At 46.0% G+C, this 25643-nt stretch overlaps 3 protein-coding genes across 3 annotated transcripts; 1 reads left to right on the top strand and 2 right to left on the bottom strand.

Annotated features, from left to right (window-relative positions):
* The first annotated feature begins 1049 nt into the window (after positions 1 to 1049).
* F4822DRAFT_94469 (uncharacterized protein) lies at positions 1050 to 4607 on the top strand. Its single transcript, XM_051464205.1, has 11 exons — positions 1050 to 1327; positions 1378 to 1446; positions 1626 to 1634; positions 1694 to 1728; positions 1839 to 2538; positions 2654 to 2799; positions 2857 to 2887; positions 2936 to 2991; positions 3042 to 3116; positions 3173 to 3369; positions 3492 to 4607. The coding sequence occupies exons 1-11, from the start codon at positions 1235 to 1237 to the stop codon at positions 4196 to 4198; spliced, it is 2118 nt and encodes a 705-aa protein (XP_051308938.1). The 5' UTR covers positions 1050 to 1234; the 3' UTR covers positions 4199 to 4607.
* A 13584-nt stretch (positions 4608 to 18191) lies between these two features.
* F4822DRAFT_422328 (P-loop containing nucleoside triphosphate hydrolase protein) lies at positions 18192 to 21175 on the bottom strand. The gene is made up of 5 exons (XM_051459884.1): positions 20897 to 21175; positions 20675 to 20843; positions 20417 to 20620; positions 20172 to 20364; positions 18192 to 20117 (listed from the first exon to the last, which is right to left on the bottom strand). The coding sequence occupies exons 1-5, from the start codon at positions 20984 to 20986 to the stop codon at positions 18548 to 18550; spliced, it is 2226 nt and encodes a 741-aa protein (XP_051308937.1). The 5' UTR covers positions 20987 to 21175; the 3' UTR covers positions 18192 to 18547.
* Positions 21176 to 21552: 377 nt separating this feature from the next.
* F4822DRAFT_439147 (TRM-domain-containing protein) lies at positions 21553 to 25641 on the bottom strand (the record flags this gene model as incomplete). Its single annotated transcript, XM_051462599.1, has 4 exons — positions 21553 to 22876; positions 23217 to 23280; positions 23679 to 25106; positions 25278 to 25641. 4 exons carry the CDS (start codon positions 25639 to 25641, stop codon positions 21553 to 21555), a joined length of 3180 nt encoding a protein of 1059 aa, XP_051308936.1.
* Positions 25642 to 25643: the final 2 nt, after the last annotated feature.

Below are 25643 nucleotides of genomic sequence, written 5' to 3'. Positions count from 1 at the left end.
CCCTCACGATGGCTTCTGAGTGGGCACCGCTGTCCAGCTCAACTCCTGTGGACCTTGCGACAGGCTTCTGCACCCGGCACTACCGCAAGGCGCCCTCATTTTTAAAGGCCAGGTTCGCATGAAACCGTCGCCTTCGCGGAACCGGCGCGGAAATGCTACTGGAAAACCCCAGTGGGTTGCGAGCGCAAAATGCGGTTCCTATATTTATTCTCTATATTAGAATGCACACGTGGTAACTTGACAGATGAGAGATAGACGAGGTAGCGGGTAGGTATGGTAGGTACTGTACAGTGTTCACAATGGCTGGGCGGGTTGAAGCATCGATGGCCTGCTACCTAGCCTGTAGCCCTCGCCTCAGCCCCTGAAGTTTTTCTTTTTTTTTCTTTTTCTTTTTTTCCGTCCTAGGTATTCCTTATGGATTATCCCTCGCAAGTGCAGCCACACTCAATTGTGCCCCCATTTCTAGCCAGCATCGTGGCATCAACCACTATAAAAATTCCACAGCACCCTTGAGTGCCGATGGGGTCGTATGAGTGGCGAACAACACGCTTCGCTACACTTGACACCGTCGTAGAATTGGTACCTAATCTCGCGCAAGAGAGTGACAATGAGTGAGATAGAAATACAGACAGAAAGCATACCTTTTCACCCACGAGCGCCCGTTTCAAAAATAAAAAATAAAAAAATAAAAAAGAGGACAGAGCCCTATAGTCCCTTCCTTTGGTGAGGCGGCCAGCGGAGTCGGGCATTTCCTCCGTGAGAGCGCCCTCCACAGTCATCAAAACATTGTGTTTTTTGCTTGTCTTTGCCCAAAAGTCTCCAAAAAAATTACAAAACCTCAATTGTCTTTGCCCTCGTGCCATCCTGAAGATCCCTTCTTACGTGACACTCGCTGGTAGAGCAGAATTTATGAACCAAGGCCGGCCCGTCACCAACATCCCAGTCCATCCAGGGTCCCTAGATATCCGACCTCACACTTCCGTCACTCAAACGCGTTTACGGCCCGGCCCGGCGACCGCCCCTTCAGTTCTAGACGGCAAGTATACTGCACCTTGATCTGCATCAACTCTCTCTTTCGGACTCGCGCTTCTTTTGGGGGATGATTGTACTTGGGCGCAATCTTACTACTGATCTCCGTGCTGTCTGTCATGTGCTCGGTCGATAGAATACTTTCTCGATCGACCTCGATCCTCATCCCCGTATCCTCCTGTTGTCCCCTTATTGATTACAGAGGATGAATCCCGAGAGTAACTCGAACAACTCGAGTTCAGCTGGTCCGGCGACGCCCTCCAACAGCAGAAAGGAGCGGGGTGCGATAGCAGCCCAGGTATTCCATCTTTCCCATTCTTCGTCGTATTCATTTAACAACCCACATAGGCTTGTGAATCTTGCAGACAACGCAAACAAAGATGTAGTGAAGAGAGACCGAAATGCGCTACTTGTCAGGTCAGTACTTGGTATCCCTTTATTTCCACCTGGTCCTGGAGGCCGCCCTCGGGACGGAATAACATTGTTGTCGTATAGTTCTTGTCTGGCTCCTCAACCGAGAAACAACCCCGTCCCCTTTCGAGTGTCTCGTTGGACTGCAAGGTAGACATGATGACTAACACTGAGATATGGCATAGCGAATGAATGTAAGGATAGCTATTTTTCGCCTATGCTCTGTCTCTTACTAACCCCCCCAATCCTTCAGCTGGAATGCAAATATCGAGAACCTCAACCCACGAAGTACGTATCGTTCCGAACGCAACTTGAACCATCATCGGATGCGCTCGACGCAGAATCCAAACCGAATGGCGTTGCGCAGCTACGTGCCGAGACACACTGACAAGTTGCAGGAAAGATAAGACCCTTATTGAGATATTAGAACGACTGAAAAGCCTCGAGGGAGGGCTGAGAAATCTTGATGGGAAGGTCGATAGCCTCAATGTCCGAGGCACGTTGCCCCTGTCTATTTATGGCCCTATCCAATCCAATCCCCCTCCTGCGGCGCTAGATGCTAGCCGGTCTAGTGCGTGGCCTCCTCCAAGCGTCCCTCTTCAACCCCCGGCAATCTCCCCAGCATCACCCCAGGATGTTCAGTATGTCTCTGCTACTCATAAAATGCTATCATGGCCCGTCGTACAGCAGGTTCTCGAGAGCAAAGTCCCGGGCCTCGACCTCGCCAGTTTGGAAAAGGATGGAGCGGCTATGTTGTTAGGGTTACAGGGTAGAGCAACGTCCCTACCAACTAACATATACGAATCCCTTCACATCGGCACGGAGGGAACGTCGTTGCCCATGCAAGTTACAACGAGCCAAATCGACGGACTGCAGACAGGAGGCCTGAGCTGGGAAACGATGCAGCGGCTTACTAAATCGTATTTCGACACGTTCAATTTAATCTATCCGATTATGGATCGGCAAGCATTCCAATCCGAAATCATACCCACTATTGCGAGTCGCGGCCTTGATGAAAGTAGCTCTTCGACGTTAGCGTGCTTGGTATTTGCTCTGGGCGAAGTCGCCATCAACGCCGTACAGGGCGCTCCTATCAGGGTAAGTCAAGTTCAGAGCGTGCCCCTTGTGATTTTCCTCTGCCGGTCTTATCAGCGGTGCACTGAGAAGCTTATAATGTACCTCTAGACAAGAATAGCTGATCCAATACCTACAGATACACAAGGGCCGTAATAGCGGTGTTAGGGGAGGGACTATAGAAAGACCGCCAGGATTACAGTTCTTCAACGAGGCTAGAAGACGAATGGGGTTCAATTTGACTGAATGTAGTCTGGAAAATGTGCAGATATTCGCATTGGCTGCGTGAGTATCCTTCTAACTATAACCGCCGTGCTATACCTAATAAGTTTTCATGTTTAGCATTTACTACGGGACATGTTGCCATCATCTAGTAAGTAAAACTTCTTCCAGATAAACTCTTAAGTACTAACACGTCTAGGAATTTTGGCGTATGAATACATCGGCGTCATTAGCATGCCAAGCGCTATTAACGAGGTATGTGTTAAGGAGACAGCAGACTAGGGCCATATTGACATGGCCTTTAGTAATCCGGAAGAACTGACAACTCACCGAGGCGATTTGGTTCGAAGAGCTTTTTGGCACTGCTCTATTATGGAGACGTACGTCGCCAACCTTGCTTCACCATATCCAGTCACTTAGGCTAACTAGGATCTAGGTGCTTGAACATGGAACTGAACATCCCTCGGACTGGGCTTGATAAATTAGAGTCGCTGGTTGGGCTTCCCGATTTTAGCGGCTCTTTTTCCGAGGAGGATTATGTCGGGAACCAGGCATCTCACTTTCAAGAGCACTTTGCGTCACAGATAGTACTTCGGCGGCTGTCTGTGGAGTTTCATACTACATTGACCAACGGTAAGCGGTATTTTTCAGTCTTGTAGACCCGGGATGTGCGTACGATTATTCTAGGGCGATCAAGGGGATCGAGATGTTTTGTTGAACTTTAGGGGGAGAAATGACTGACTCAGTGCGCAAAGCTTTCGGACCAACACACGTTCCGGTCGAAGCTTCAATGTCCCCGTCGGCTGTTATGATGAAGCAGATGGCTGCGCAGCTGGACCAATGGAGAGGGTTGCTACCCGTTTATCTGCGTTGGGAGGAAGAGAACCCGGGTGCTTTCCCAAACCCTACCGGAGAGTTATATGACGATCAGTCGATGTACCCACCACCTATCCCAGACCTCCATACGAATTTTATGTTCACGGCCGACCTAGATAACACTCCAGTAAGTTATCCTTACGCCGCAGACATACAAGCAGCCAGCCTCAGGACACGATATTATTACGTTAAGTATATTATTTATAGGCCGTTCGTCTTCAAGGCCCTGCACCATCCAGAGCAGGTTACACGGGATGACGCGGAGGCGATCGCGGAATGCCTCAAAGCTATGCTGAAATGGCCGATTACAATGTCGCCTACCTGCTTCCACAAGAGATTAATCCCGTGCTTATTTTTCTGGTCGCAAAACCTCCTTGGTGTCCTCCTTGTATTGCATCTAACACAACAAGTACCGATCCTAATGCGGATAAGGGCGTCACTGATGGGGACTAAATTTGATCAGGATGCTAGCGAAACAGTCATGCTATGTATCGACTGGATAAGGGACCTTAAAGATACGGATGCGACTGCTTTATGGTGCTGGGAGATTGTAAAGGGTATCTACGCTCTAGGGGATGATACGTGATCCGACGGTTTCTTCCCCAACCCCTTTTTGTCTTCAGATTGGTTTTTTTTTTTTTTTTTTTTGGATCGGCGGGTTTCTTGGGTTATATCACGGGGCATATAGCAACAGCAATTTGGAACCAGCTGAGAGCTTCATGAACTGGACCTACTATTAGTTAGGGAATCATCATATATTATTGAGGATTACTGGCGCTGGGGGCTTGTGTGCCATAGGAGATTCTAACAAAGTATGTACGGGTGAATATGCGCATTGCAGGCGAAAGAACGAAGATCGTCTGGGTTCGAAGAATATCGCACTAAATCATGTGTCTGACTTGTATCTGCCAATTGACTGTTATGTTGTCGGGACCTGGCTACATTACCCTCGACCTCATTCCTTGCTTGCGCCACCGGAAGATGTCATCCTATTGGTACTGAGTAACGGAATGAAATACTCATGATTTTGATTGCCCCCTATAACTTGTACTAAGTGGTCAGGATGGAACATGATACTAGGCACAAGCGTCCTTGCTTCCATCCAACGAGATGATCAGTAAATCGTACGACTACGAGGTAACGATGGGAGTTTAGAGATATGAAATCGGGGACAGTTTTCGGAAAGGCCGCCGAAGACGAAAACGTCCTAAATTGGAATCAAAGGGCCACCACGTCCAGCTAATTTGGGTTGCCCTTAGTCCTAGGACCGTTTGTCTTGTGAAAGCATATCAACAACTATAGGCTAGGAACATGTGAGTGATTTATCTATGAAGCCGCGATTGCCCAAGTCTACTCTAAGGCCTGGTAGACGAAGTAGGTAGCACTACTAACTCCTGCGTAACCTAGAGCAAACACTGACCTCGCTGGCATAAGTACGGAATATCCACTACTAGCGTCCTGGCCGCGCTAGCTTCGCCCTCGGTCTTTAACATATAACATTCTATCAACGACGTTACATAGTTGCTCCCTGAGGGCAATTCCAGGAATCGCAACGGACATGTTTGGTGGGTTCGCGTGATCTTAACCCACATTACAGGTGGCAAATCCTAGTCATCCCAAGAGACTATCGGCTCCTGCGAGTAGGAATAGATCTCATTCGGTATTGTTAGGCGAGATGCCCAACAGGGAAAGTAATTTGAGTCTCAGCCTCCGGTCCCGAAGGTGTAGATGGCGGACTCGGATCCCCACATAAGGACCTGGAGGTGCTTGCTGGGCATCTACTCGTGGGTGTATGAAGTTATATCCACTTGACACGTATATGAATATGTAGGTATCGGGTGGGGGGTCAATGGTGTTGAGCCGTGAAGACGCGATAAAACCCAAACAGAATCAGGTACCGCTGAAGCTATTTGTCAAAACCGCCCACTACGGAGCAACAATCAATAATCGACAGGGAGCTATGTATGATGTACTGGCCCGCGTAGACATCCGGGCATACTATGTAACTGCTCGGTAAGGTCTGGGTATGGCGGTCATCGGAAGTGTGCTGAGGAACGACTGGCTTGGCTGTGACCTGTCAGAATCGCAAAGGCCTAGAAACCAGGAGAACTAGGCGGTAAGTGTTGCACTGCATTGAGGCGTCTGTCGGATTTTTATTAGAAACTTCTTATGAAGGGTATCGCACGCGCCTTCTCGCGTACCATGCAATACTATTGTGGATGCTATATCGTGGCCTAATAAGTCTGACGTCGGGCATCGAGCGAGCGAGCAAGGCAAGGCAAGGACTAAATAACTGGATATACAATCGAAAGAGAGAAACATGGAATTACCAGTAAACGGCAACGCGCGTGTATGGGTGCGCCTTTTTTTTTTTCTTTGTTCCTCTCTTCTTTCTCTGTCCTTTGGTCGAGATAATAATGAGACAAGAATATAGTAACATAAAGAGAGAGATCAGACGAGCGCTTTGACAAAGACGAAACTCAAATTTGCGCTTTGACGCTTGTACTCGGTCTATTCGGGGATCCATAGTGAGATCGATTACGTCTAAGCGCGCGTCGGAAGAAAATCAACAATAAAATACATATTTATGTACCAGAGATATCTCCATACAGCATGTACGTGTGTGTATGTAGGTATATTCGACATATACTTTGTATGTACGGAAATACCTATGAGGTACATATTTATAGTCTGCATTATGTATGTACGCGAGCAAGTTTAGAGTACATTTGTGTGTGTGTACATGTACATTCGCAGATGAACTTGTGTCACCAAACCCACCTTCCATGTGCGACCCCCGTTATTATACAAGGCCCATACCAACAGCCCGTAATGGGAGAAATACGTACATGTGGGGACCTAAGGGTTATATACCTAGCTGCCTAGGTACCTAGTTTAGTTTCTCTACAGCCCCGCATGGCTTTGTTTCAACCTAATGAGCTACATACGAAAAAATCTTTCCGCCTTTTCATCAAGGACACATTTGGGAAATATTGTATCCATTGTATCCATTGTATCCATTGTATCCATTGTATCCATTGTGTACGCGAACTACGTTCTCAAGACTTGTGGTACGATTCCAAACGGCAGGGACGTCACTTAGTGTAGATGCCTTGGCAAATTGCTTCGAGAATGATTCCCTTCCCACAGCCACAAAAGCTAAGGCATGTTTCTCATCAAATCCCCTAACTCGGGACAACGCTCCGGTTCTTAGGCGGCGGTGCATACCTTGGGTATATACTATATCTGGGTAAGACAGCCAGCTAGGCTGCTAGGCCGCTAGGTTCTTAGAGTTTATGTACATGCTACAAGTACGTATCTACTCCGGGCTACTGACGCCGACTGGGCGGGCGGGCATCCACTACGTTGCAGTAGTTGCTCATTTAGTCAACCCACTTCCACAACCCGTAATATCTACCCAGGTACCTAGGCAGCTAGGTATGTAACTCTTAAAATATTGCTACTCCGTATGTTAGCATAAACATTATTCGAATTTACATACCTAAAATATTTATGACATCTACCCGCACTTACAACTTCATCACTGCTATTCAACTATATCGACCTTGTCGCCAATTTCAATAAGCGCCTGTGTGTGACACCTAACACACTTTAGGAATGTCTACCTCAACCGTACCAGGTTTATTTGCGATAGAAATGCTACCTCTCTCACTCAGTCTTGTTGCAGTTGTATTCGTCTACCTATCCGATCAATTTCCCAAATAAAACATCAATGCGAGTCAAACGTGCGCGTGTTGCATCTCGAATGGCCACCTAAGTTAGCAGGGCGTCTTAGCGTTTCCAAATACGTTCGGATATGCAAGGCAGCACATATACACTTACATATATTCCCTTCAAGCTTCAGCCCCAAGATTTCCCGAGATCTTTGAGCATCATGTCGGAAGGAGAATTCCGGATCCTCGGCGGACCTGTCGTGCTGTCGGCGCTACAGCGCGCGCTGCTTCCCTCCCTAGCAAAAGGACCGGCGGCCGTAAATGCAGCCTGCTCGGTAGATCGACTCGGATAGGTACCGGGACGAAACAAGCAAGAAAAACCACGCTATAGCTTTGGTGTCTCACTTTTTGGCACCCATCTAATATTTATTTCAAGCACCTTTCAGCCTCGCGGATTGTAGCATGTCATATATACTAGCTGATCGTTGTTTCCATCAACTAGAAACTTGATCAGACCTAGAGAGGGGATCACAATAATATGCTGTAGCTCCTCTACCACTGCCACCGCCACTACCAGCAGCTCCCCCGCCGAATCTTAGGCATTAAAACACCTGTGTCCATATACGAATAATCTCCCCCATACCTAGGTAGTTATCCTACCACCTTTTTACGCCTGAATCCGTGTATGACGCCACTATTGTAGTGGAGTAAGAGGGTCTCGACTCGTGGAGGAAATTTCCTATCAAATAGGTTGAACTGCCCACATGTGATGCTGAAATGAGCATGATGCTGTATGAACTGATGCCACAAGGCTCCACATGACTGCGAACTACTGGGTGAGCCTTGAGGCATTTTGGGTCGTCACGTTTTGTTCCTTGAGCTTCGAAGTATCTGATATAGACCAGATCGCAGGGATACGAGGGGGGCGTCCTTCCAAATGGGCCAATTACAAGAGATCGGGAAGAAGAGATTCGGCTATGTCACACATGCGCACATACACCCCATAGTACATCATGAGCAGGCAGGTGGCAGTAGGTGAGTAATTTGAGCGTTAGCATTGTTATCGCTTTTTTTTTTTTTTTCCTTTCTCTCTCTCTCTAAATCGACATCCCTGGAGTCAAAGCGATCTGCTGAGATATGGGAAGCTTGCCGTCGCATTCAGCTACATATACACAATTTATTCTTATTATTGCTTATAAAAACGGTTGGTTACATATTTCTTTCTAACTACAGGGCTCGCAAACCTATGTAAATTGGCTTATATCTAAGATTGTCAATCGTACTTGTATACATACCTATCGACAGGCTTGACCCTTAATAATATAGACAATTTCCGATATTAATGCAGATTCGTCAAGCGGCAAGGCCGCAGCTTGCATCTTCAAACACCGTGGCGGCGTAGAATACGCACGCGTATGTACCTAGGTACTTAGTTCTCGGCTAGAGCTGATGCTGCCGGAGGAAACCGAGGGGCTTGTGCGCTTACGAACTGCATGAAGAGGCTCAAATGTATACTGTATGAATTTATTCATGTACGGAAATTTGCTTCTTGTTATCTATCTCCCCCTCATCACTGTTGCAGTCGCAATACCCAGGTCATTGTAGTATTGGTGTGCTGACGATTCTTTTCGAGATCAATGTCACTTATCAAACCAGCTATAGTCGATCTAAGCACAGAGCCCTGCATGAATGGAAGCAATATAATGATATCACGGGTTCATACATATATGAAATAATCCAGAGATGGAATCCTGAGACCGGGTCTTTTTTCGGAGATTTAAGCTGTATGTTGGTAAAAGTAGGTAATAATAAGACCGACTTAGAGTTATAGATTTCCAAATTTTGGTTTGTATGGAAGTCCAAATGGTGCGCATGGTTGGCTAGATCGGCTCTTTTTGGGCTTGACCCGGTTTATTTAAATGCCGAAGTCTTAGTAACGATACCATTTTTGATAACATATACACAACTTAGATATTTAGATAAGATGTTAATTGTTCTTTATAATATCTTATTAAGTAGTAAAAGATACATGTATATAATAAGTGATTGTAATATTAATTCTTATTATTTAATGTTATAAGAAATAAATCTTAAAGTCAGTTCTTATTACCATAAATATCATTAACCTATTTAAGTATGATCAATACTTATTATCTAACCCCATATAGCTAAGTTTATCTACAAGAGTCGAAACATGCGTACCTATAATGTGAACTACTTAGGTACTTTGTTCCGTTCCATTTTCTGGATGATACTACATAACTGAGGTCAAAGTCAATGATAATTATATACAATTAACATAAGACACATATATACAACGATTTCACAGTACAAGGTTACTGGATTATTAAGCAATCCATTCCTTTATCTATTATATGGTTAACATTTCTCTGATATTATTTCATCATATATATTGTATATATTGCATACACTACATATACCATACATACTTCTTTACATGTCTTAGGCAGGTACCCAAGTAACATTTAAACGAACCCCATCTTCATGCGGGGCTGCATCGCTAGAAAGAGCTAAGGGTACCGAAAATGGATTTACCTTGCATCATGCCTGCCTCTTACCGAACGTGTGTACACCGGTACCTTACCCCTGGTTCGGTTGCTCGATCGGAGAACCTTGAGGATCTCCTTTTTCCTTGTAACTATTTTTTTTTTCTTCTCTTCCTCCTTTTAGCTTCCCTTTTCCGCTTCTCGTCATAACCCAGACCTATACAGAAATGTAATAATACCTTAGCTACCCTACCTATTATATACCTATGGTCAAACCTCCTATTATTAACGGACTTGCTCGTTATTCCCATTTTCTCCACGTCCATGTGCTCTAACCCCCCCCGGCCCATTGTATTCTCCCGGTCCCCCCTCCACTCTCGAGTCCTAGAACAACTCCTTTCCCCGTCCAGGGATGTCATCTCACTCCAAGCTTTCTGCTCTTGGCCCTGGTCCGAGTCCGACCATGCTTCATCGATCGTCTGATGGAGTCCGATTTGCTTAGACCCCGTTTGTCACACACACATATAACCGCCCTCTACATACCTAGGTAGTGCTATTCCACCTTGACCGTTGATAATCGACCTGGGTCTTGAGACGTATGGTGCAAGCGCCTTCTGTCAGTGCTCTCAGACATGGATTATCTCTCTTTCTTTTGCCAGCGGTCTCCCCAGAGAGACCCATGTCGTTTCTCTCTCGTAGGGTCCTCCCGGGCTCCAGATTTTTTTTTTTATATTCCCTCTCGTTTTTTTTTGTATTGTGTCGTACCGTGTTCGTTATGGCCGTTAATATTATTATCATTATTATTGCTCTGTCCCACTGAGAAGTGATGTGGTGTCGAAGGTCTGCCTCACCATGTGCCTAATTTACGACTTACACCCATACTCACCCACACATCCACAGGCTACATCCACACTCTTCCCTTTTACACTCGTACATAAAATAATATCTCCCTCACGAGCGCGTGCACACACACACACACACACACACACAGCACAGGGACCAGGCTGACCACACCTTAATAATAATATAACGACTGTTATATATATTGATCTCTTAAGCATACCTACAAGGTAGCTCGTGCAACTCTGGTGCTTCTGGAAATCAGCTCGGCCTTGCTCAATCTCCACCCTCCGCATACATATATTTATATATAAGCAAGCTAGGCATGCTGTCACGACCTCTTCCTGGGGCCGTCCTAGAACTCTACACTCACAACTCATAGCCACAAACTCAAAGTCACACTGTTTGCTCGAATCTACTGTCTTTTCTGAAACCTTTCCTAGAGCGCCTCATCAAACCATCTTCTCACTGTACTTGGTAATATAAAAACGGACTGGGAGGTATGTTCAAGTTTAAATCACCAACATATTGCTACGGGCCTCTCGACTTACTTGTTCTCATCAGCTTCCGTCCTGGCAATTATCATACGAATATAATTGCAGACATAATCAAACTCATACAGAAACCCTTCTATTATTATATCACACTTAATCATAATCATGTGCGACTTCACCAAAAATTACTACATTTACACGACTTGTCTGGACCCGGGCGCCCACTTTTTCCGCACTTCCATGGATGGAAGTCGGAAGCACGCTTGCCCAAGAGGACCCCATGAGCGCTATATTGTCCAACCAGGCCAATGTCCATTGTGTGGATGAGAATATCAACCCAAGGATCATTCGTCTTCCTCTTCCCCACGATTATGAAATCGGGGTTTAAGTTACCTTTGCCATCATTTACTTACTTCCACCAACGGCCGCAAATTTGGGTCGTATATAAATTCTACCAACCAATGTCCTAGCTGTTATCATGCGCAACTCGCCCCTCATATACATACTGGATCCCTTCTTCCATTTGGTTTATCTGCTCGATCCGGTTATCATAGCATGGTGTTAAAGGGAAAAAAAGAGACCTCGCCCCAATTTTTTAAGGATCTTATAGATTTGAGTGGGCCGCCATCCAGGTATAATGACAAGAGACCTCGATACATGTATATCATCTGAGGATCGATCAAGCGTAGTACGGTGCTAGTGAGAGAAGATGGTGAAAGAAGGTTGCGGGCCCAGGCTGTAGAGGCTCGCAAAAGAAAACGGAAAAGAACCACAGGGAGTCTTGAGTGAAGGAGGGCTCCACGGACCCCTCTACAGATAGCAGGTTATTGATTGGGGAACAGTCGCATCATCATCTTGGCGAAGGTTACTGCGCGGCGTAAAGGTTATTAGGAGTTTCCATTATAATTGGGTAACACTTCAAGACGGGTCAACGACCCCTAGGGTATCATTGACAGTGGGATATATACAGCATCACGTCTGTGGGACCACAACTTACAAAATTTTCAACCGCAACTTTATCAGAAGGCGTTTAGAGGGATTAGTAGGTTTAGTTACATCTAACAGGATGCCTCACTGGCGATGGTATTTATATTGCATGTCTTATAGGTACTATAATAGAAATATATGCACATAAATCATCGTGATTACGTTTTGTGACATTGGTGTCCATCATACGTACACAAACCGCCAGATAAGCAGAGGAGGGGAGTACGGAGCCGTTGTGTCCCGACGGTTACGACGCACTTGTACGTTTTGGTCCTCATACGAGCTGACTAGCCACTGAGGGCGGCGCTCTATTACCTCCCGTTGTCATGGAGGTCGCTTTTTATGCAACCAATCCCTAACCAGGACCAGTTGAGTATCCAAAGGAGGTGGAGTGAAGTCGTGTATGTTGGCTCACATGACAAGCATCATTGTCTAGAAAAGGCGAGGTCTGCAAATATGGCGCGCCACCGCGTATAATAAAGGTCAGATATAGCCCTTACTACTCCTTGGCCAGCAAAATAGGCCCGCTACGACCTCACAATTCCCCCTCCTAGGCATGGGGTAAGCGGATCTAGAGGTTAAGATATAGGGTCCTTTATATGGAAACACGCTCTACCAGAGGCCATGACCCTCTCTCCTCGTCAATCTCAGTCAGCAGAGTTATGATAAAATTGCCGAAACGCCATGACCTTCTCTCCTTTTCTTCTCGTCGTGCCAACACGAGGCATAACGATTAGCCATGCGGCGCCTTGGGCGCACCCGGCTGAGGAAGCAAGGGATATTTCAGTGGCTTTATTAGTACATCTTTGAAAAATCCTTTCGTGCCATATACGATAAGCAATAAGCGGGAGGAAGCATCGGACACAAAAGGGCAAGATATTTGCTGGTATGTTGCGCATCCATAGCCTGCTTGATATCTCTCCACCCTTTCCTCCCAGAAGAAATAATGGTACGGACGCCCGTGTGGCAAGCAAGTTCCATCTCTGAATGGTTGGCTACGGTCTGACCTTGCGCTACCACACAAGCCAACCCAGCTCGTGCAGGGTTACCTTAGTATTGGGTTCCACATGTTTGGCTAGATTACGAGGCTATCTTGCCGTGTAAGTATCTCAGATAGGATGTGGAGAACTATTATAATCACCAGAAATGTGTTATGTAGATGGGGGTCTCAGCCTGGGTCTACTTGAGTCTCTCTGGGGGCGAAGTTCCTGAGACTTAACCATAGGCACCTAGGAGGCCAGTAGGACGGCACCGGTGACGCAACCAAGATGTGGGATATCATTAACTCATTATTGATGAAAATCGATGGCACATTTTGACTATTGATATTAGGTGATTAGCGCCTCATACAGGTCATCGAGTCCCCCGGGAACGACATGACTTGCATGCTACATCTCGTCGATCCTAGTCAGCGTCCCATCTACAGCAGACGGTAGATGAGCAAGAACTGGACTGTTGGTACTCGACCGGACTAGTAGGGATACGCGCAATCCACACACATGATGGCCGTAGGCATCGGATAACTGTCTAGCCGTGTGACTTATATCAGCCTTAAGGGTTGGCTTGATCATATCTCTAATAGGAAGATGCGGGGGCGCTGGCTATGCTATCATTGATATCCCTGTGATCGGCCATGGTCAGAGAGGGAAACGCAGCTTTGCTATGCTGAGCTATCAACCGTATACAGTAGGATATTGGGGAATGATGCATATGATACCATGCTTAGAGATGGGAGGGCCAAGGCCTGTGAAATGGAACCCTGGCCATTACATCCCGTCCCGTCCTAAGGGAAGACAGGATTGTCCTGTTTTGGTAGCGAGCCGTTGCGGACGGACCTCATTACTACATAGCGCGCATGTAGACGTCGCACTCCGAAATCGTACAGTGGTCACTAACAAGCCAAGACAGATCTCGAAAAACTTGATGCCTCGACGTAGACTGCCGCAGGATTTCTGCTTTATCATGCAGATTGTAGGCACGGACAGATAGAAAGGGAGGCTGCCGACACATAACGAAACATAAGCGATCTTTTAATCATTTGCACGCGAACCCAAAACTGACTGGCGGCAACTTCAAAAAGGCCACATATGCTTCCGCCCTTCCGAATGCGAATAGTCTAACCAGAGAGGGTGGTGATGTATCATTTCGACATATATAATAAACGGTCACTTTTTTTTCTTTTTCTTTTTTTTTATTTATCAAACTGGGCTCAGCTGCTTCATACCCCTGACCAACATGTCAAAGATGGGTGATGGTGTAACATTCCAGCCACTGAGTTCCAAGCAGGAATTGCAACGGAAAAACCGTCCCCGGGCGTAAGCTCGACACCCATATAAACTCTCTCTACTATATAATAGCCTCTATTATAATGGCCCGTGCATATTTTACAACTGTACATAATCCGGTACATCAAATGAGGTTAGTTCAAGCTCAGTTCATATGGGGCTCCTAATGAGGTAGTAAGTAAGGACATGGCCCCCCTTTTATAGATTCCACGCTGTAACATCCGCTCAAATCACTTGCAGACCTTTACCAGAAATTATCTTGTCCGGGATCGTTAATACCTACCCCGGCGACTGTGTATACGGAGACTAGTCCGTTAGCCGCATCGTGCTAACTCCGTTCCGTGATCGATCTGATCCAGAAGGGGTTTACGCAACGCGAATCTATAGTCTAGGGCCGTACTAGGTCGCCCCTACGTGGATAGGATAGTACCTAAGTACCAATTAGTAGTTGATGGGTAGTAGTGGACTCCAGCGGATTTGGCGAACGCTTCTCCTCTTGGACGTCGTTAGTTAACGCGTAGGATACCATACGTTATTACGAATATTAGCTCAGTTTTCTGCTTTGTTCTATATCACTTACCGAAGGGAAATGCTATTCTGAAGTTTCCCTTCTCTCGTTAGTCATATTAGGTCAGCCTCCTCCGAGAATAAAGGTTGTAGCACGTCATTTTTTATTCTTCCTATAGTTGCTCGGAGACATATACAATCTTCCTGTTGAGCAAGGCTAGAATCCCGTTAGGGCCCACGTAGGTGTGTAGGTAAATGTATGAAAGGGTCGGTATAATATTTCCTGGAGAACCCTGCATGTAAGGGCACAGCCGAGAGATCTTGTAAGCTCCATACCTTCCTTACGTCTCACCGCCATCACTCGCAGCATACTGTATATTACAGCCACTGGCACATGGATTTTCGTGATTGGGTCCACTTCTACACCGAGATCTTGTGAGACTTCTTTAACAGGGTTTTGCTAACAAGTATCTAATACATACCGTTTTTACTGTACCCCCTAGCCTGCAATGCTCTGGTGCGAGAACTGTCAGCACACAACGGTTGGTATGCAGCAAACCGAAAAATAGCTGGATCCCCAGGCTTGTAGAGATGTACTTCCATTCATTTCTTGTAGTAGCGACTCATAGTTGGGGTAAATGGGTGAAAGCGAGCACACAGAGGTCGAGCTATGATTATCTTTGTAACCTATTATCCCCAAGTAATCCCAATCGAAGATGGCATAGTAGAATGCTGGTTCCTGCACTACACGGACGGAAACGGACACTTAGCCTTCTGGGTTTACTCTGCTCAGTGGATCTCAATTGCCCCTTTTCCTCAGGGGCCAATAAGCCAACCTCTCAATTAGTCAACCATCTGCCCCAAAGTCCTTTCCAGCTTCACAGAAGCGCTCGGCTACAATGGTGATGATAAGACCACGTTGTAGCAGCTCGGGTTTCCTACATTGTTCATATCTAGGTAGGTATACCGAGAAGGTGGGCGAGCCTAATCATCGCCCGTAATATTTTCATGTTATGTTTCTTAAATGCCTAGGTATTCAGGGGCTGGACTTTTCTTTTCTTTTCTTTCCAGGAACAATCCTAATGGCGAGATAGCGACGAGCAAACGCATCGACATTCGGAAACGCCAACTCTTTTCAAACCAACAATATCTAAGGTACATCTCATCCATTCCAGACTCCTGTGAGTTTCTAAAATCCAGTGTCCGTTTATGTAACCATTGACAGCTTTTTATACCGTATTCCGCTACCCAGCCGACACCAACATAGAGTCACAAACCGCGCCATTTCAGGTACCAATGGATTGCGCTCGTTTTTTTTTTTTCTGTTTTTATTTCCGAAAAGAACAATATCTCAGTAAATTTACGATATAATGATTTGGAAAGGTTAATTTCGAACAATCCTATATTTAACATACCTCTCGATTATTAGTGGTATATTGGGTGCCATGGTCTCGAAAAAATTCGACAGCAGGTACCGGAGTATTATAAGTTGGAGCTACTGAATTCCAATCTCATCGGTTCACTTTGACAAGGCCATGAGTAATTTACGATCTAAAAATACGAGTGGATGACAAACGCTATATCTAACAGACCAAGGAAGACGTTTTTAAACCGCCTCTAAAACAAAAGCAGGTTTCTGTTAAGCGAAATAGGACGGCTCTTCAAGCTAGAGCCCCGAAGCCTTCGATTAACTACCTAGACATATTCACGCGAAGACCATATCGATTATCCATATTATTACACATGAGCGCCAGCTCCCTCTCCCGTTACTTTGACGTTATAGGATACCGAGAAAAGAATTCACTTCCTAATCGCCGCATCTTCCAAATAAGATCACGATACATGCTTAAATTAAAGGCTATGGCTACAAAAGTGAGGATATAATTCGATGGAGGAAGATATCCAGCCCATTTTTCGAACTCTTCGATCCACGCGGAATGGAAATATCTGTAATCTACGACTTACAGTTGAGGCAATAAAACATATTAACGGGCATGGTATCAAAGAACCAGGCAGTACTTCGATGGCACTTGGACCGCTCCATCGGATTCGAAGGTGCCGAGTATTGAAGGGGTTGAGAATGGTAGTGGTCAGGTGGTCAAAAGGTTGATGGAACCAGATGTTGCTCAGGACCCGGGATATCGCTAAACGTTCCAAAGATGATATCGAGAAAGCCTATCTTGGTTTTCCCACCGGAAATCAAGAGGATGCGACGAGTGAATAGCCACTATCATCGAAACGACGACCGAATAACTTATAACGTGGACCAACTGACTTAGGATGAATATCTTCTACGAATTGTCATCAGAGAAGACATTTCGAACTCGAGAGAACTCTACTCGAGCTGGTTTAAGAGGGCAAATGAGTTTCGGCCGACGAAGAAAGGACGAGGGCGATTTTTCGAGATGTGACAACGAACCACGCCGAATAAGAGCCTACCGCGAGGCGCTTTGACTGATATATCTATGAACAAACAATAAAACTCAACGAGAGCCAAGGCTATATAATAATAGTTTGTAGCACTTATGAAGACCATAAATCGACAAGAAATCACCGAACGAATCATGACGAGGAGTCTCCCAGGAAATTATCGAACTTACGCAATAAAGAGATGGCGATCGTCATGGGTTAGTGATCGAAACAGGAATTTGGACGAAGATGGGATATTCGAATCGCAAAAAAAAACGGAAATATAAGTAAATGCTGAAAGTAGGACCCTGACGACCTGTTGACGACGGATCTCACGACGTATTTGCTCTGGTATACGACATGGAACCTCTTGGTTCTTCGCGACCATAAAAGCGTGATACGACAAGCTTCACTCTACGACGAAAAAGTAATTAGAGATTCGCCGGTGGTAAAAGCTATCTTATTTCCCAAACGCATTATTTCGCTTTACTACTAACATTTAGGTACACACTGTCGTCGGAAAATATATACGTTGTTTTTGGATTGGAGAATGCCGCCGTACAAAGCGATTCCATATACGACTGCCGATCGGAATTGAATATTCGAAGGCTAGCGCCAGTGAGGTCATCCCATTCAATATCACATATATGAGGGATTCAATGATTGAAACAACTAAATGAATGGATACGAAGGGTTCGCTACGACATGGCATCGCGAGTCGCAATATCAAGCATAGCCGATAGCAATAACGCAGAGAAATGTTCTGGATTCCGGGGCATTCAACGGCGACTTCAAACCCTTCGAATTTACTACCAACGACATTGTTTTGGTTAAAGGCTAGGTCAATCGGCCGGCTGGGACAAAAACCAAAACACATGGAAATCAGCCGCCACTCGGTGGCTCGGATCGGGGTGGTCTACTATCTAAATTCGATATGGCTTTGTGTTTGGTGGGTATCGGCCACTTCCCCTTTCTTATGAACATGATTATGTAATCTATTTGCCTCGACTTTAGGGTTCCTATCGCTCATACGCCGTATCTCTAGGACACTATATAGGTGTTATTATAATCCATACATGCGCATCGCCGTATTTACTATGTGCGGTCTAAGATATACCGACCGCGGTTATCTTCCGCTCCCTCGACACAATGTTGAAACAGGGGCATATATTTCAATAGTGTTACCGAACCGGCCCCCAAATCATCACAAGACTCCTCACCTAACACGACCGTTATGTATGGGAGAAATTCTCCATCTTCCTCACTCTCTTCTCCATACTATCTTCAAACCCATGCACACCCCCTTCCAGGACATTCATCTGCCCAGCTCTAAGCCTATACACTAGCCTCCTCGTTAACTTCGTCGTACCGCCCCTGTCTACCTCTTCCTCATCACTTGCTTCGTCTTCGTCTTCGCCCAATCCCTCCACTACTCCACGCATGAACCACCGGTCGTGGCTTACCAACACTACGGCACCTTTCCATTCACGCAAAGCTTCTCGAAATGCGCTTACGGTCTCATAGTCGAGATGCGTGGTCACTTCATCCAGTATTAGACAATGTGGGCGCCGCCATAAGATACGAGCCACCTCTAACCTCACAAGCTGCCCACCTGATAACCGACGAACTGGCACATCAGAAGCAAGCCGTCCAGGCAGGCCAAGGGAGCCCAATAGGCGCCGTACTTCTCCCTCATCTAACTCACCCTCAGCTTCTCTCATAAGCAGATTTAAAGCTGTGAGGTCCGGGTCTGCGCGCCCGATTTTCTGAAGCTCTTCGACAGCGTGCTGCGCATAGTAGCCTAACTTCAGACGAGAGTGTTTTGTGAGTATACCCGTCGTTGGTCTCATTTCTTCAACGAGCAACTTGATTAACGTCGACTTGCCACTTCCGTTTAAACCCAATATACCTATACGGTCGCCCATACCGATGGATAAGTTCACATCTTGTAATACTGTCTTCGTCTTAGGGTCCTTTGGATACCGGAACGAGACCTTCTCTAACGAAATTAGAGACCCTGGAAATCGCAGCTCGGGTGGGTCCGGTAGCGAGAGACTGACGGGCTTCTCCTCTTGAGGGATTTCAATGTCGTCACGGCTAGTGTAATGGTATCCAGGCAAATCTCTATTGAGTTTGAACCGACCGCCTTTTGCACTGACTTCCATACCCCATCGATCGTCGAGTTTCTTCTGCCGTGATTTGGCTTGCCGAATCTTGTTCTGGTCGTCTTTCGCTTTACCCTCACGTATATTGCGTTGAATGGTCTGCTGAATATGCTCTTTCTGCTTATCCTTCGCCTCCTCCATCTTCGTGAGATAAGCCTTCTTCTCGGCCCGCGATGACTCGTACATCGGAAGGTCGCCGTGGAAGTATGTCAGCTCCTTATCCTTAATTATTAGTAAATCTGTGCAGAGCGAGATGAAGTCACGGTCGTGAGACACAAGAATCAATGTCGGAGGATCTGCAGACTCGGCGATAGTTGAGAGATGGCGCTGAAGCCAGATAATTCCGAGAAGGTCAAGGAAATTGGTCGGTTCGTCAAGGATAAGTATATCCGTTTCCTGTAACAAAACGGTCGCCAAAGCTGTTCTCATCCTCCAACCCCCTGAAAGGCTCGACACGGTTTGCACCATACGCGATTCTACGAAGCCAAGACCTGTAAGTATCTTTTTTGCTTTAGATTCAACATCCGCCAATTTTGACGGTTTGACTTGGAGTTGAAGCTCAGAAAGCATATCTACGGCCTCGCTCGTCTCTTTTGCTAGCGTTTCGGGCGAGATGTCTTCCTCCTTCTGTTCGTACCTCATATTCGTGTTAGTAATATCTTTTCAATCGTCAACATTGGTAGTGCCATACTGTGTCTGAAATTCAGCAACCTTCTTCTCCATCGCAATAAGAACCTTTCTAGCCTGCATGCCTCTAGCGCCACTACGAAGTCTCGCATCCTTGTCTTTTAAGAATAACTCCTTCTGGAGGCGATCGTGGTGAATTTTCCTGAAGGATCTGAGGGCGCCAAAGGAATCACTACCGTCAACCCCCCTTGATAAGACTATCCCAATCCATCAGCTTTAAATTTCAAATAATTAGGGAGGTATAAGAACCTTCGATCTCCCTTTGGATTTCATATTTTGCTGTGGTCCTTTCAATAACCTCCTCTAAAACTGTCGGTCCACTATTATCAGTAGTATACGAGGATGGTCTCTCATCAGTGTTAGAATCTTCAACATCAGTTTGCTGTAGAATGACCACTCTGGTTTCCTCGGGTATCCCCGGTATGAGTTTCTCAGCCACGGCTTTTAGTAGGGCTATGGAGTATCAGTTATGGGTTTATGATATGGATGTTATGGACATGAGCTTACTTGATTTTCCGGTCCCATTACGCCCGAGCAAGGCATAACGCTGACCGGCCTTCAGTCGCAATTTGGCATTGTTGAGGATCTCGGTGCCTTCGCTCTTTGCCTTGTTTTTCCCTTTAGCACCGGGTTTGGATCCCGACGTAACAGTGATGTTGAGACCTTCAATATCTAACTATATTTCTATCAGATTGTATGGGGATTGATAGCAATGTGTGTAAGCGGTACCTCGCGAGAGTTAGGAGTTCCGATATTGAAGCGAGTCTGCGTAGAGGTACATAGAATAGTCGCGGCACTCTCTGCTTCCATGGATGTCATTGTGACGATTCATTTAGGCGTCGCAATGGCCGGTGGTCGGTAGAACGTATTTCGTCCATGCTGAGGACGACAAAGGGGTTAAATATATAGATTACCATCTTGCCCTTATATTAGCACCAGTACATAATTGAGCCGCATTACACAATTCTATCAAAAGATGAGAGAAATAACGGAAGGGTCTAATCTGGGCTATGTGATTGTTGATGGATTGTTCTTGGCCAAGTACTTAGGTACCTATACGATCTATGCGATGAGGGATGGCGTCGTTCGGGATGCATCGTTAGCTGCAGTAGCGCCGATGAATCATTTTTGATCATAAGTCGCACAATTCGTGATTGGCTACAATGTATGTAGCCCAAGAAATCTACGTAATGACTCACGCCGTTCGGTACGTACTTGTACATCGTGTCGTCGAAGGTACATGTACAACATTTAATGAATTACAGGAATGTATCAGTACATATGTAGATGTATACGTGGGCCAAGTCTTTCGAGTACATTTCAATGTTCTTATTCGAATATATACGCTCTGTTACTAACTACCAGTTATATGGTGATATCTACGTCTATCCAACCACTAATCGATCTAATAGAATTTGCAAGTGAGGCTTCTTCTCCCTCTTCACCGTTATATAACCACCTTGGGGTAATTCTACTATAGTTCCATCGATACAGACTTTCCTCCATCTAGTATCTTCTTCTAGAGTCGTAATCTTAACTAATTCAGTTTCATCGTACCCAACCTTTTCTTCCTTCCCATCATCATCAGTCCACCTCAAATCGACATGCTTTCCTCCATCATACGCCTTCATCATGATTTCTGTAGTCCTCTCACCACTAACAACGCCAAAGTGAACAAGTCTCAATTTACCATCCAGTGGCTTGCTGGCCGGTGAAATTGTGAACGTCTTCTCCAGATTGGAAACCATTGTGGCAAGGATATATGCATGTCGGTCTCGGTCAAGCTTTTGTAACCGAGAAGCATCTTCTGCGGCCAATTCAACGATAGCATTGTACGCGTGGCTCTCCTTCAGAAGCTGCTGTGCAACCATACCGAACCGCTTAGCGCCGTGTTTTCGGTACTCCGGAGTGTCACTCTCCCACACCAATTGGCTATGAAAACCATAGCTAGCAACGATAGCCCCGTAAAGATGGGATACATTATTGGAATCAGGGTCGATCCCATCCTCAGCACTTCCGGGAGCGATAAGATGAGAGCCTGGGGAAAATTCGGCTTTAAAAGAAGGTAGCGGTGCAGCCTTTCCCCCGAACAAAGTTCGCAAGCCTTGGACAAGGCCAGAGGGAGCCGTTGTCTCGGATATCGCACCCACAGATTTATGCAGTGAGTAGAAAAGTGCATTCCCAGTACCTAAGGGCAGTGTCGCAATTAGGGGTAGGTGGGCTTCTACCTCTGTTCCCTCTGTTCCCTCTGCCTCCTCTAGCGGTGCTCTACCATTGAGCATCTCAATTACACCGCCATCGCCGCTTAGTAAGACAATAGTATGCTGCAAGGCACCCCGACTTGTGCTGCTGATATCTCGAGCGAAGTCGCGCACAGTATCGGCATTTTGGGTAATGACAAGATTGTAACTTTTCGGTTTCGAGCGATCCGCTAAGTCGGCGGATGGTTCTAAAGGGAGAACACCTAGGCTTTCTAGTAAAGGCTTAAGAGCGGAATTGTAAAAATTTAAGGCGAGACCAGTGCCGGAACCCGTCGATATGACAATGTGAACATGTCGCGACGGTCCGCTCCGCAGGTATTCTGGGATCTCCCCACTTAAGGGATCATCCAACAAATACGATGGTACATCTGCAAGTCGGGACTTCAATAACTTAAACGATGGCCCTTGCTCTCCGGTTTCTTCTTTCAAACTGAATACATCGTATGAACTAGATTCCTCTGTTTCCTCTGCCTGTTTCGCGATGAGGACAATTTCCCAGGCCTTGACGGAACGAAGGCCGTCGCCTGCTTCGATTCGTCCGGTGCCGGAGATACCATCGGTGTTATTGGTAGGCATTTTGAAGTCCTATATAACGAATCATTCGTAGTTTTATTTTCTGGGTTTTATATTCGAAGTTGTATACGTTTTGATAAGCTAACTTGTCATGAAAAATGGAAGCAAGTCATACTAGAGGAAACGATTGAATGGTATCAGCAACTTGAAGCTGAGAAAGGGCTAGCTTGATGACTGGGTGCGGGTCCGTAGGTAGAAATAGAATGATTCTAAACGTCCTCCGGGTCGCTGAACTAATGCGAGAGCCACCCACCAGGGACGCAGGGCACACATGGTGTGCTGAATTGGTCTCATTGCATAATCCTGAATTTATAGGTCGATTCCAATAGGCTGGTTAGGGAGTTTCGTAAAAGCTATAAGATTGGTCAATAGCAGGTGGGGGTTCTATATTAGGTGCTATCCATAGCAATAGGTTTTGTAATCTTTCACTTTTACTATTACCTAGGTAGGTACTGTGGACGTACTGTAGGTGGTATAAAATAAAGCAAAAGCGAACGTGAAAATAGAAAAAGGGTATCATTGAGTGTACTAAAATCAGCCATCGCATTCATAGACATCAAACCTGCCTCATAACTCCTAAATACCTGTTATACGATCGAACTACCGCCATCAATGTCCCCTCGCTTTAGTCAGAGGCCCCCAGTTTTCTCTAGGGTTCGTCTGATATCTGACAAGACCCCTCTTTGAGCTGTCTCGCCCCAGTTTCTGATCGAACACAACCTCTAATTTCTCAATTACATCGTGGTCTCCGTCTTCTGCACCTTCTGTGGGTTCATTTTTCTCGCCTAGCCTTAATAGTGTGTACGCCGGCGTAGTTTCTTTAATCTTTTCGACATTTACAGGTGCTTTTTGACGAACCCATTCTCGCATAATGCGCCAAATGACGGACCAGGGCGCATTCGTCTTGAGACTACCGGGCTTACAATGGCTACGGGTGACTTGATAGCCTAGATGGCGTAGGGCGCCCCTAAAGCTGTCTTCGTCGGGACAAATGCAGTGTATCGCACCCGAAAGACCGGACGGATGAAAAAAGAACGGATAATGCTCGACTGCAGCAAACTCGTCTTCTCTGGAGCTTTGTAGATTGTCTTCCAGAGGCGGAAGAAACTCTTCAAGTGCAGTATGTAGCATTCCCTCTATTCGCGTTTTCGTGCCGTATACGTCATCAGAGACATTGGGTAGATCATCCAATATCTTGTTAATAAAATCGGGCGAGTGCAATGGCCCTCCATACATCGGCCCAGCTAAATGCATCTTCGATCCGCACTCTTTACACTGCTTATCTGCTGTTGGCGCCATAGCTAGCCCGTGCTTGTAGAAAACGCCCTTTCCGGATTTATTGGGCGTCTTTTTGTTGCGAACTAGGAATTGTGTTTCCCAAGCTCCGCATCCTTGATCGCAATTGTACACAATCATGGTCTTTCCTGCAAGAAACTTGACTTGCGCTGGCGATTTCCTAACCTTCACAAAGATTCGCGTGTAGTAGTCTATGGACAGACTAAGGAGGGGCTCTATTGCCAATCCGTACCTCGCTGCTGTTGAGGCAAGGCCATTGAGTATTAGGCGCAGCCCTGCTTCGTGGGAATAAAAGCCTTTCACAGGAGTACCACCATAAAGAGCGAAAGCCTTCTCTGGATATCCATGTGATGCCCAGACGCCCGAGTCTGTACATGTGACACATAATAGACCACCATCGTCTCTCACAGCGTTGAGCGCTGCATCAAAGAAAGTAGCGGCGGTTCCATATGGGTCAAGGTCTATCACGTCGTATTTCTTGCTGGGCTTTGGACCACCTTTTTTGTTTTGATGTTTCCCTTTAACGTTGTCTTCTGCAACTTCCTGTGTAAGTAGGGAGTACATATGCGCACGGGCGTCGCCCGAGGTGGCGTTCACCTTAGACTCAACCCCATTATGCACAGCGTTCCTCTTGATGGACTCAACGGCTGTTGGGCTAAGGTCGTTTGCGGTAACCGACGTGACAAATGGTAATTCTTGTGCATATCGTAGGGCACGAAGTCCTGTGGCTGATAGAGCGTCCAAGATGGTGAATCTGGGAGTTGTAGTTTGATTATCTCGTTTCAGTTCGCTAGATTTTGTCTCTTGTTCTTTATTTGTTTGCAGATCTTCTTCTGCGTGATTGGTGTTGGATTTGCCATTGGTGTTTCCGGAACCTTCGACGCTGGCATCTAGACCGTTCTGTACACCCAAAGGAGGTTCATCAACTTCCATAGGTTGAGCTTCATCATTCTTCGCAGCATCATTTCCTGATGTTGCACCTTCGTCATTTTCTACTATCCTCTCTTGTTTCTTTTGTCTGCCTGCGCCAGAGTCTGACTTGTCGCGCTTCCTCTTTGCTGCCCTGTCAGCGTTGTTAGACCGTCTCTTCTCTAGGGCCTCTTGTCCGTATGCTTTAATAGCGAGAACCGTCAAGTCGCGATTGAATTGTTGGATAGGATTATAAAAGACTTTTTGTTGTTCTTCGACGTCGCTCAACTTATTTTTCGTAGTATTTTTCGTTGAGAAAGGAACTAGAATTCGAGCCAACCCTTCTTTGACCTCGGTGAATTCTTGTCCATCCCGTATTATAGTCTGGATTTCGGCCGTCGCAGTGGAAGCGCCGTTCTTAATTTCTGAAGTCATGG

This window comes from Hypoxylon trugodes (assembly GCF_022578975.1).
Source record: "Hypoxylon trugodes strain CBS 135444 unplaced genomic scaffold F4822scaffold_12, whole genome shotgun sequence".
In the NCBI taxonomy this organism is placed as follows: domain Eukaryota; kingdom Fungi; phylum Ascomycota; class Sordariomycetes; order Xylariales; family Hypoxylaceae; genus Hypoxylon; species Hypoxylon trugodes.
This window is presented reverse-complemented; position numbering and strand designations above follow the sequence as displayed.

Coding starts and splice junctions, on each gene's coding strand:
- F4822DRAFT_422328 (XM_051459884.1), bottom strand. CDS start 20,986: ATGACATCCATGGAAGCAGAGAGTGCCGCGACTATTCTATGTACCTCT. Junction 20,621..20,674: donor TAATGGGACCGGAAAATCAA/GTAAGCTCATGT, acceptor GATACTCCATAG/CCCTACTAAAAGCCGTGGCT. Junction 20,365..20,416: donor AATCCAAAGGGAGATCGAAG/GTTCTTATACCT, acceptor GGATTGGGATAG/TCTTATCAAGGGGGGTTGAC.
- F4822DRAFT_94469 (XM_051464205.1), top strand. CDS start 1,235: ATGAATCCCGAGAGTAACTCGAACAACTCGAGTTCAGCTGGTCCGGCG. Junction 1,328..1,377: donor GGGGTGCGATAGCAGCCCAG/GTATTCCATCTT, acceptor CAACCCACATAG/GCTTGTGAATCTTGCAGACA. Junction 2,888..2,935: donor GGACATGTTGCCATCATCTA/GTAAGTAAAACT, acceptor TAACACGTCTAG/GAATTTTGGCGTATGAATAC.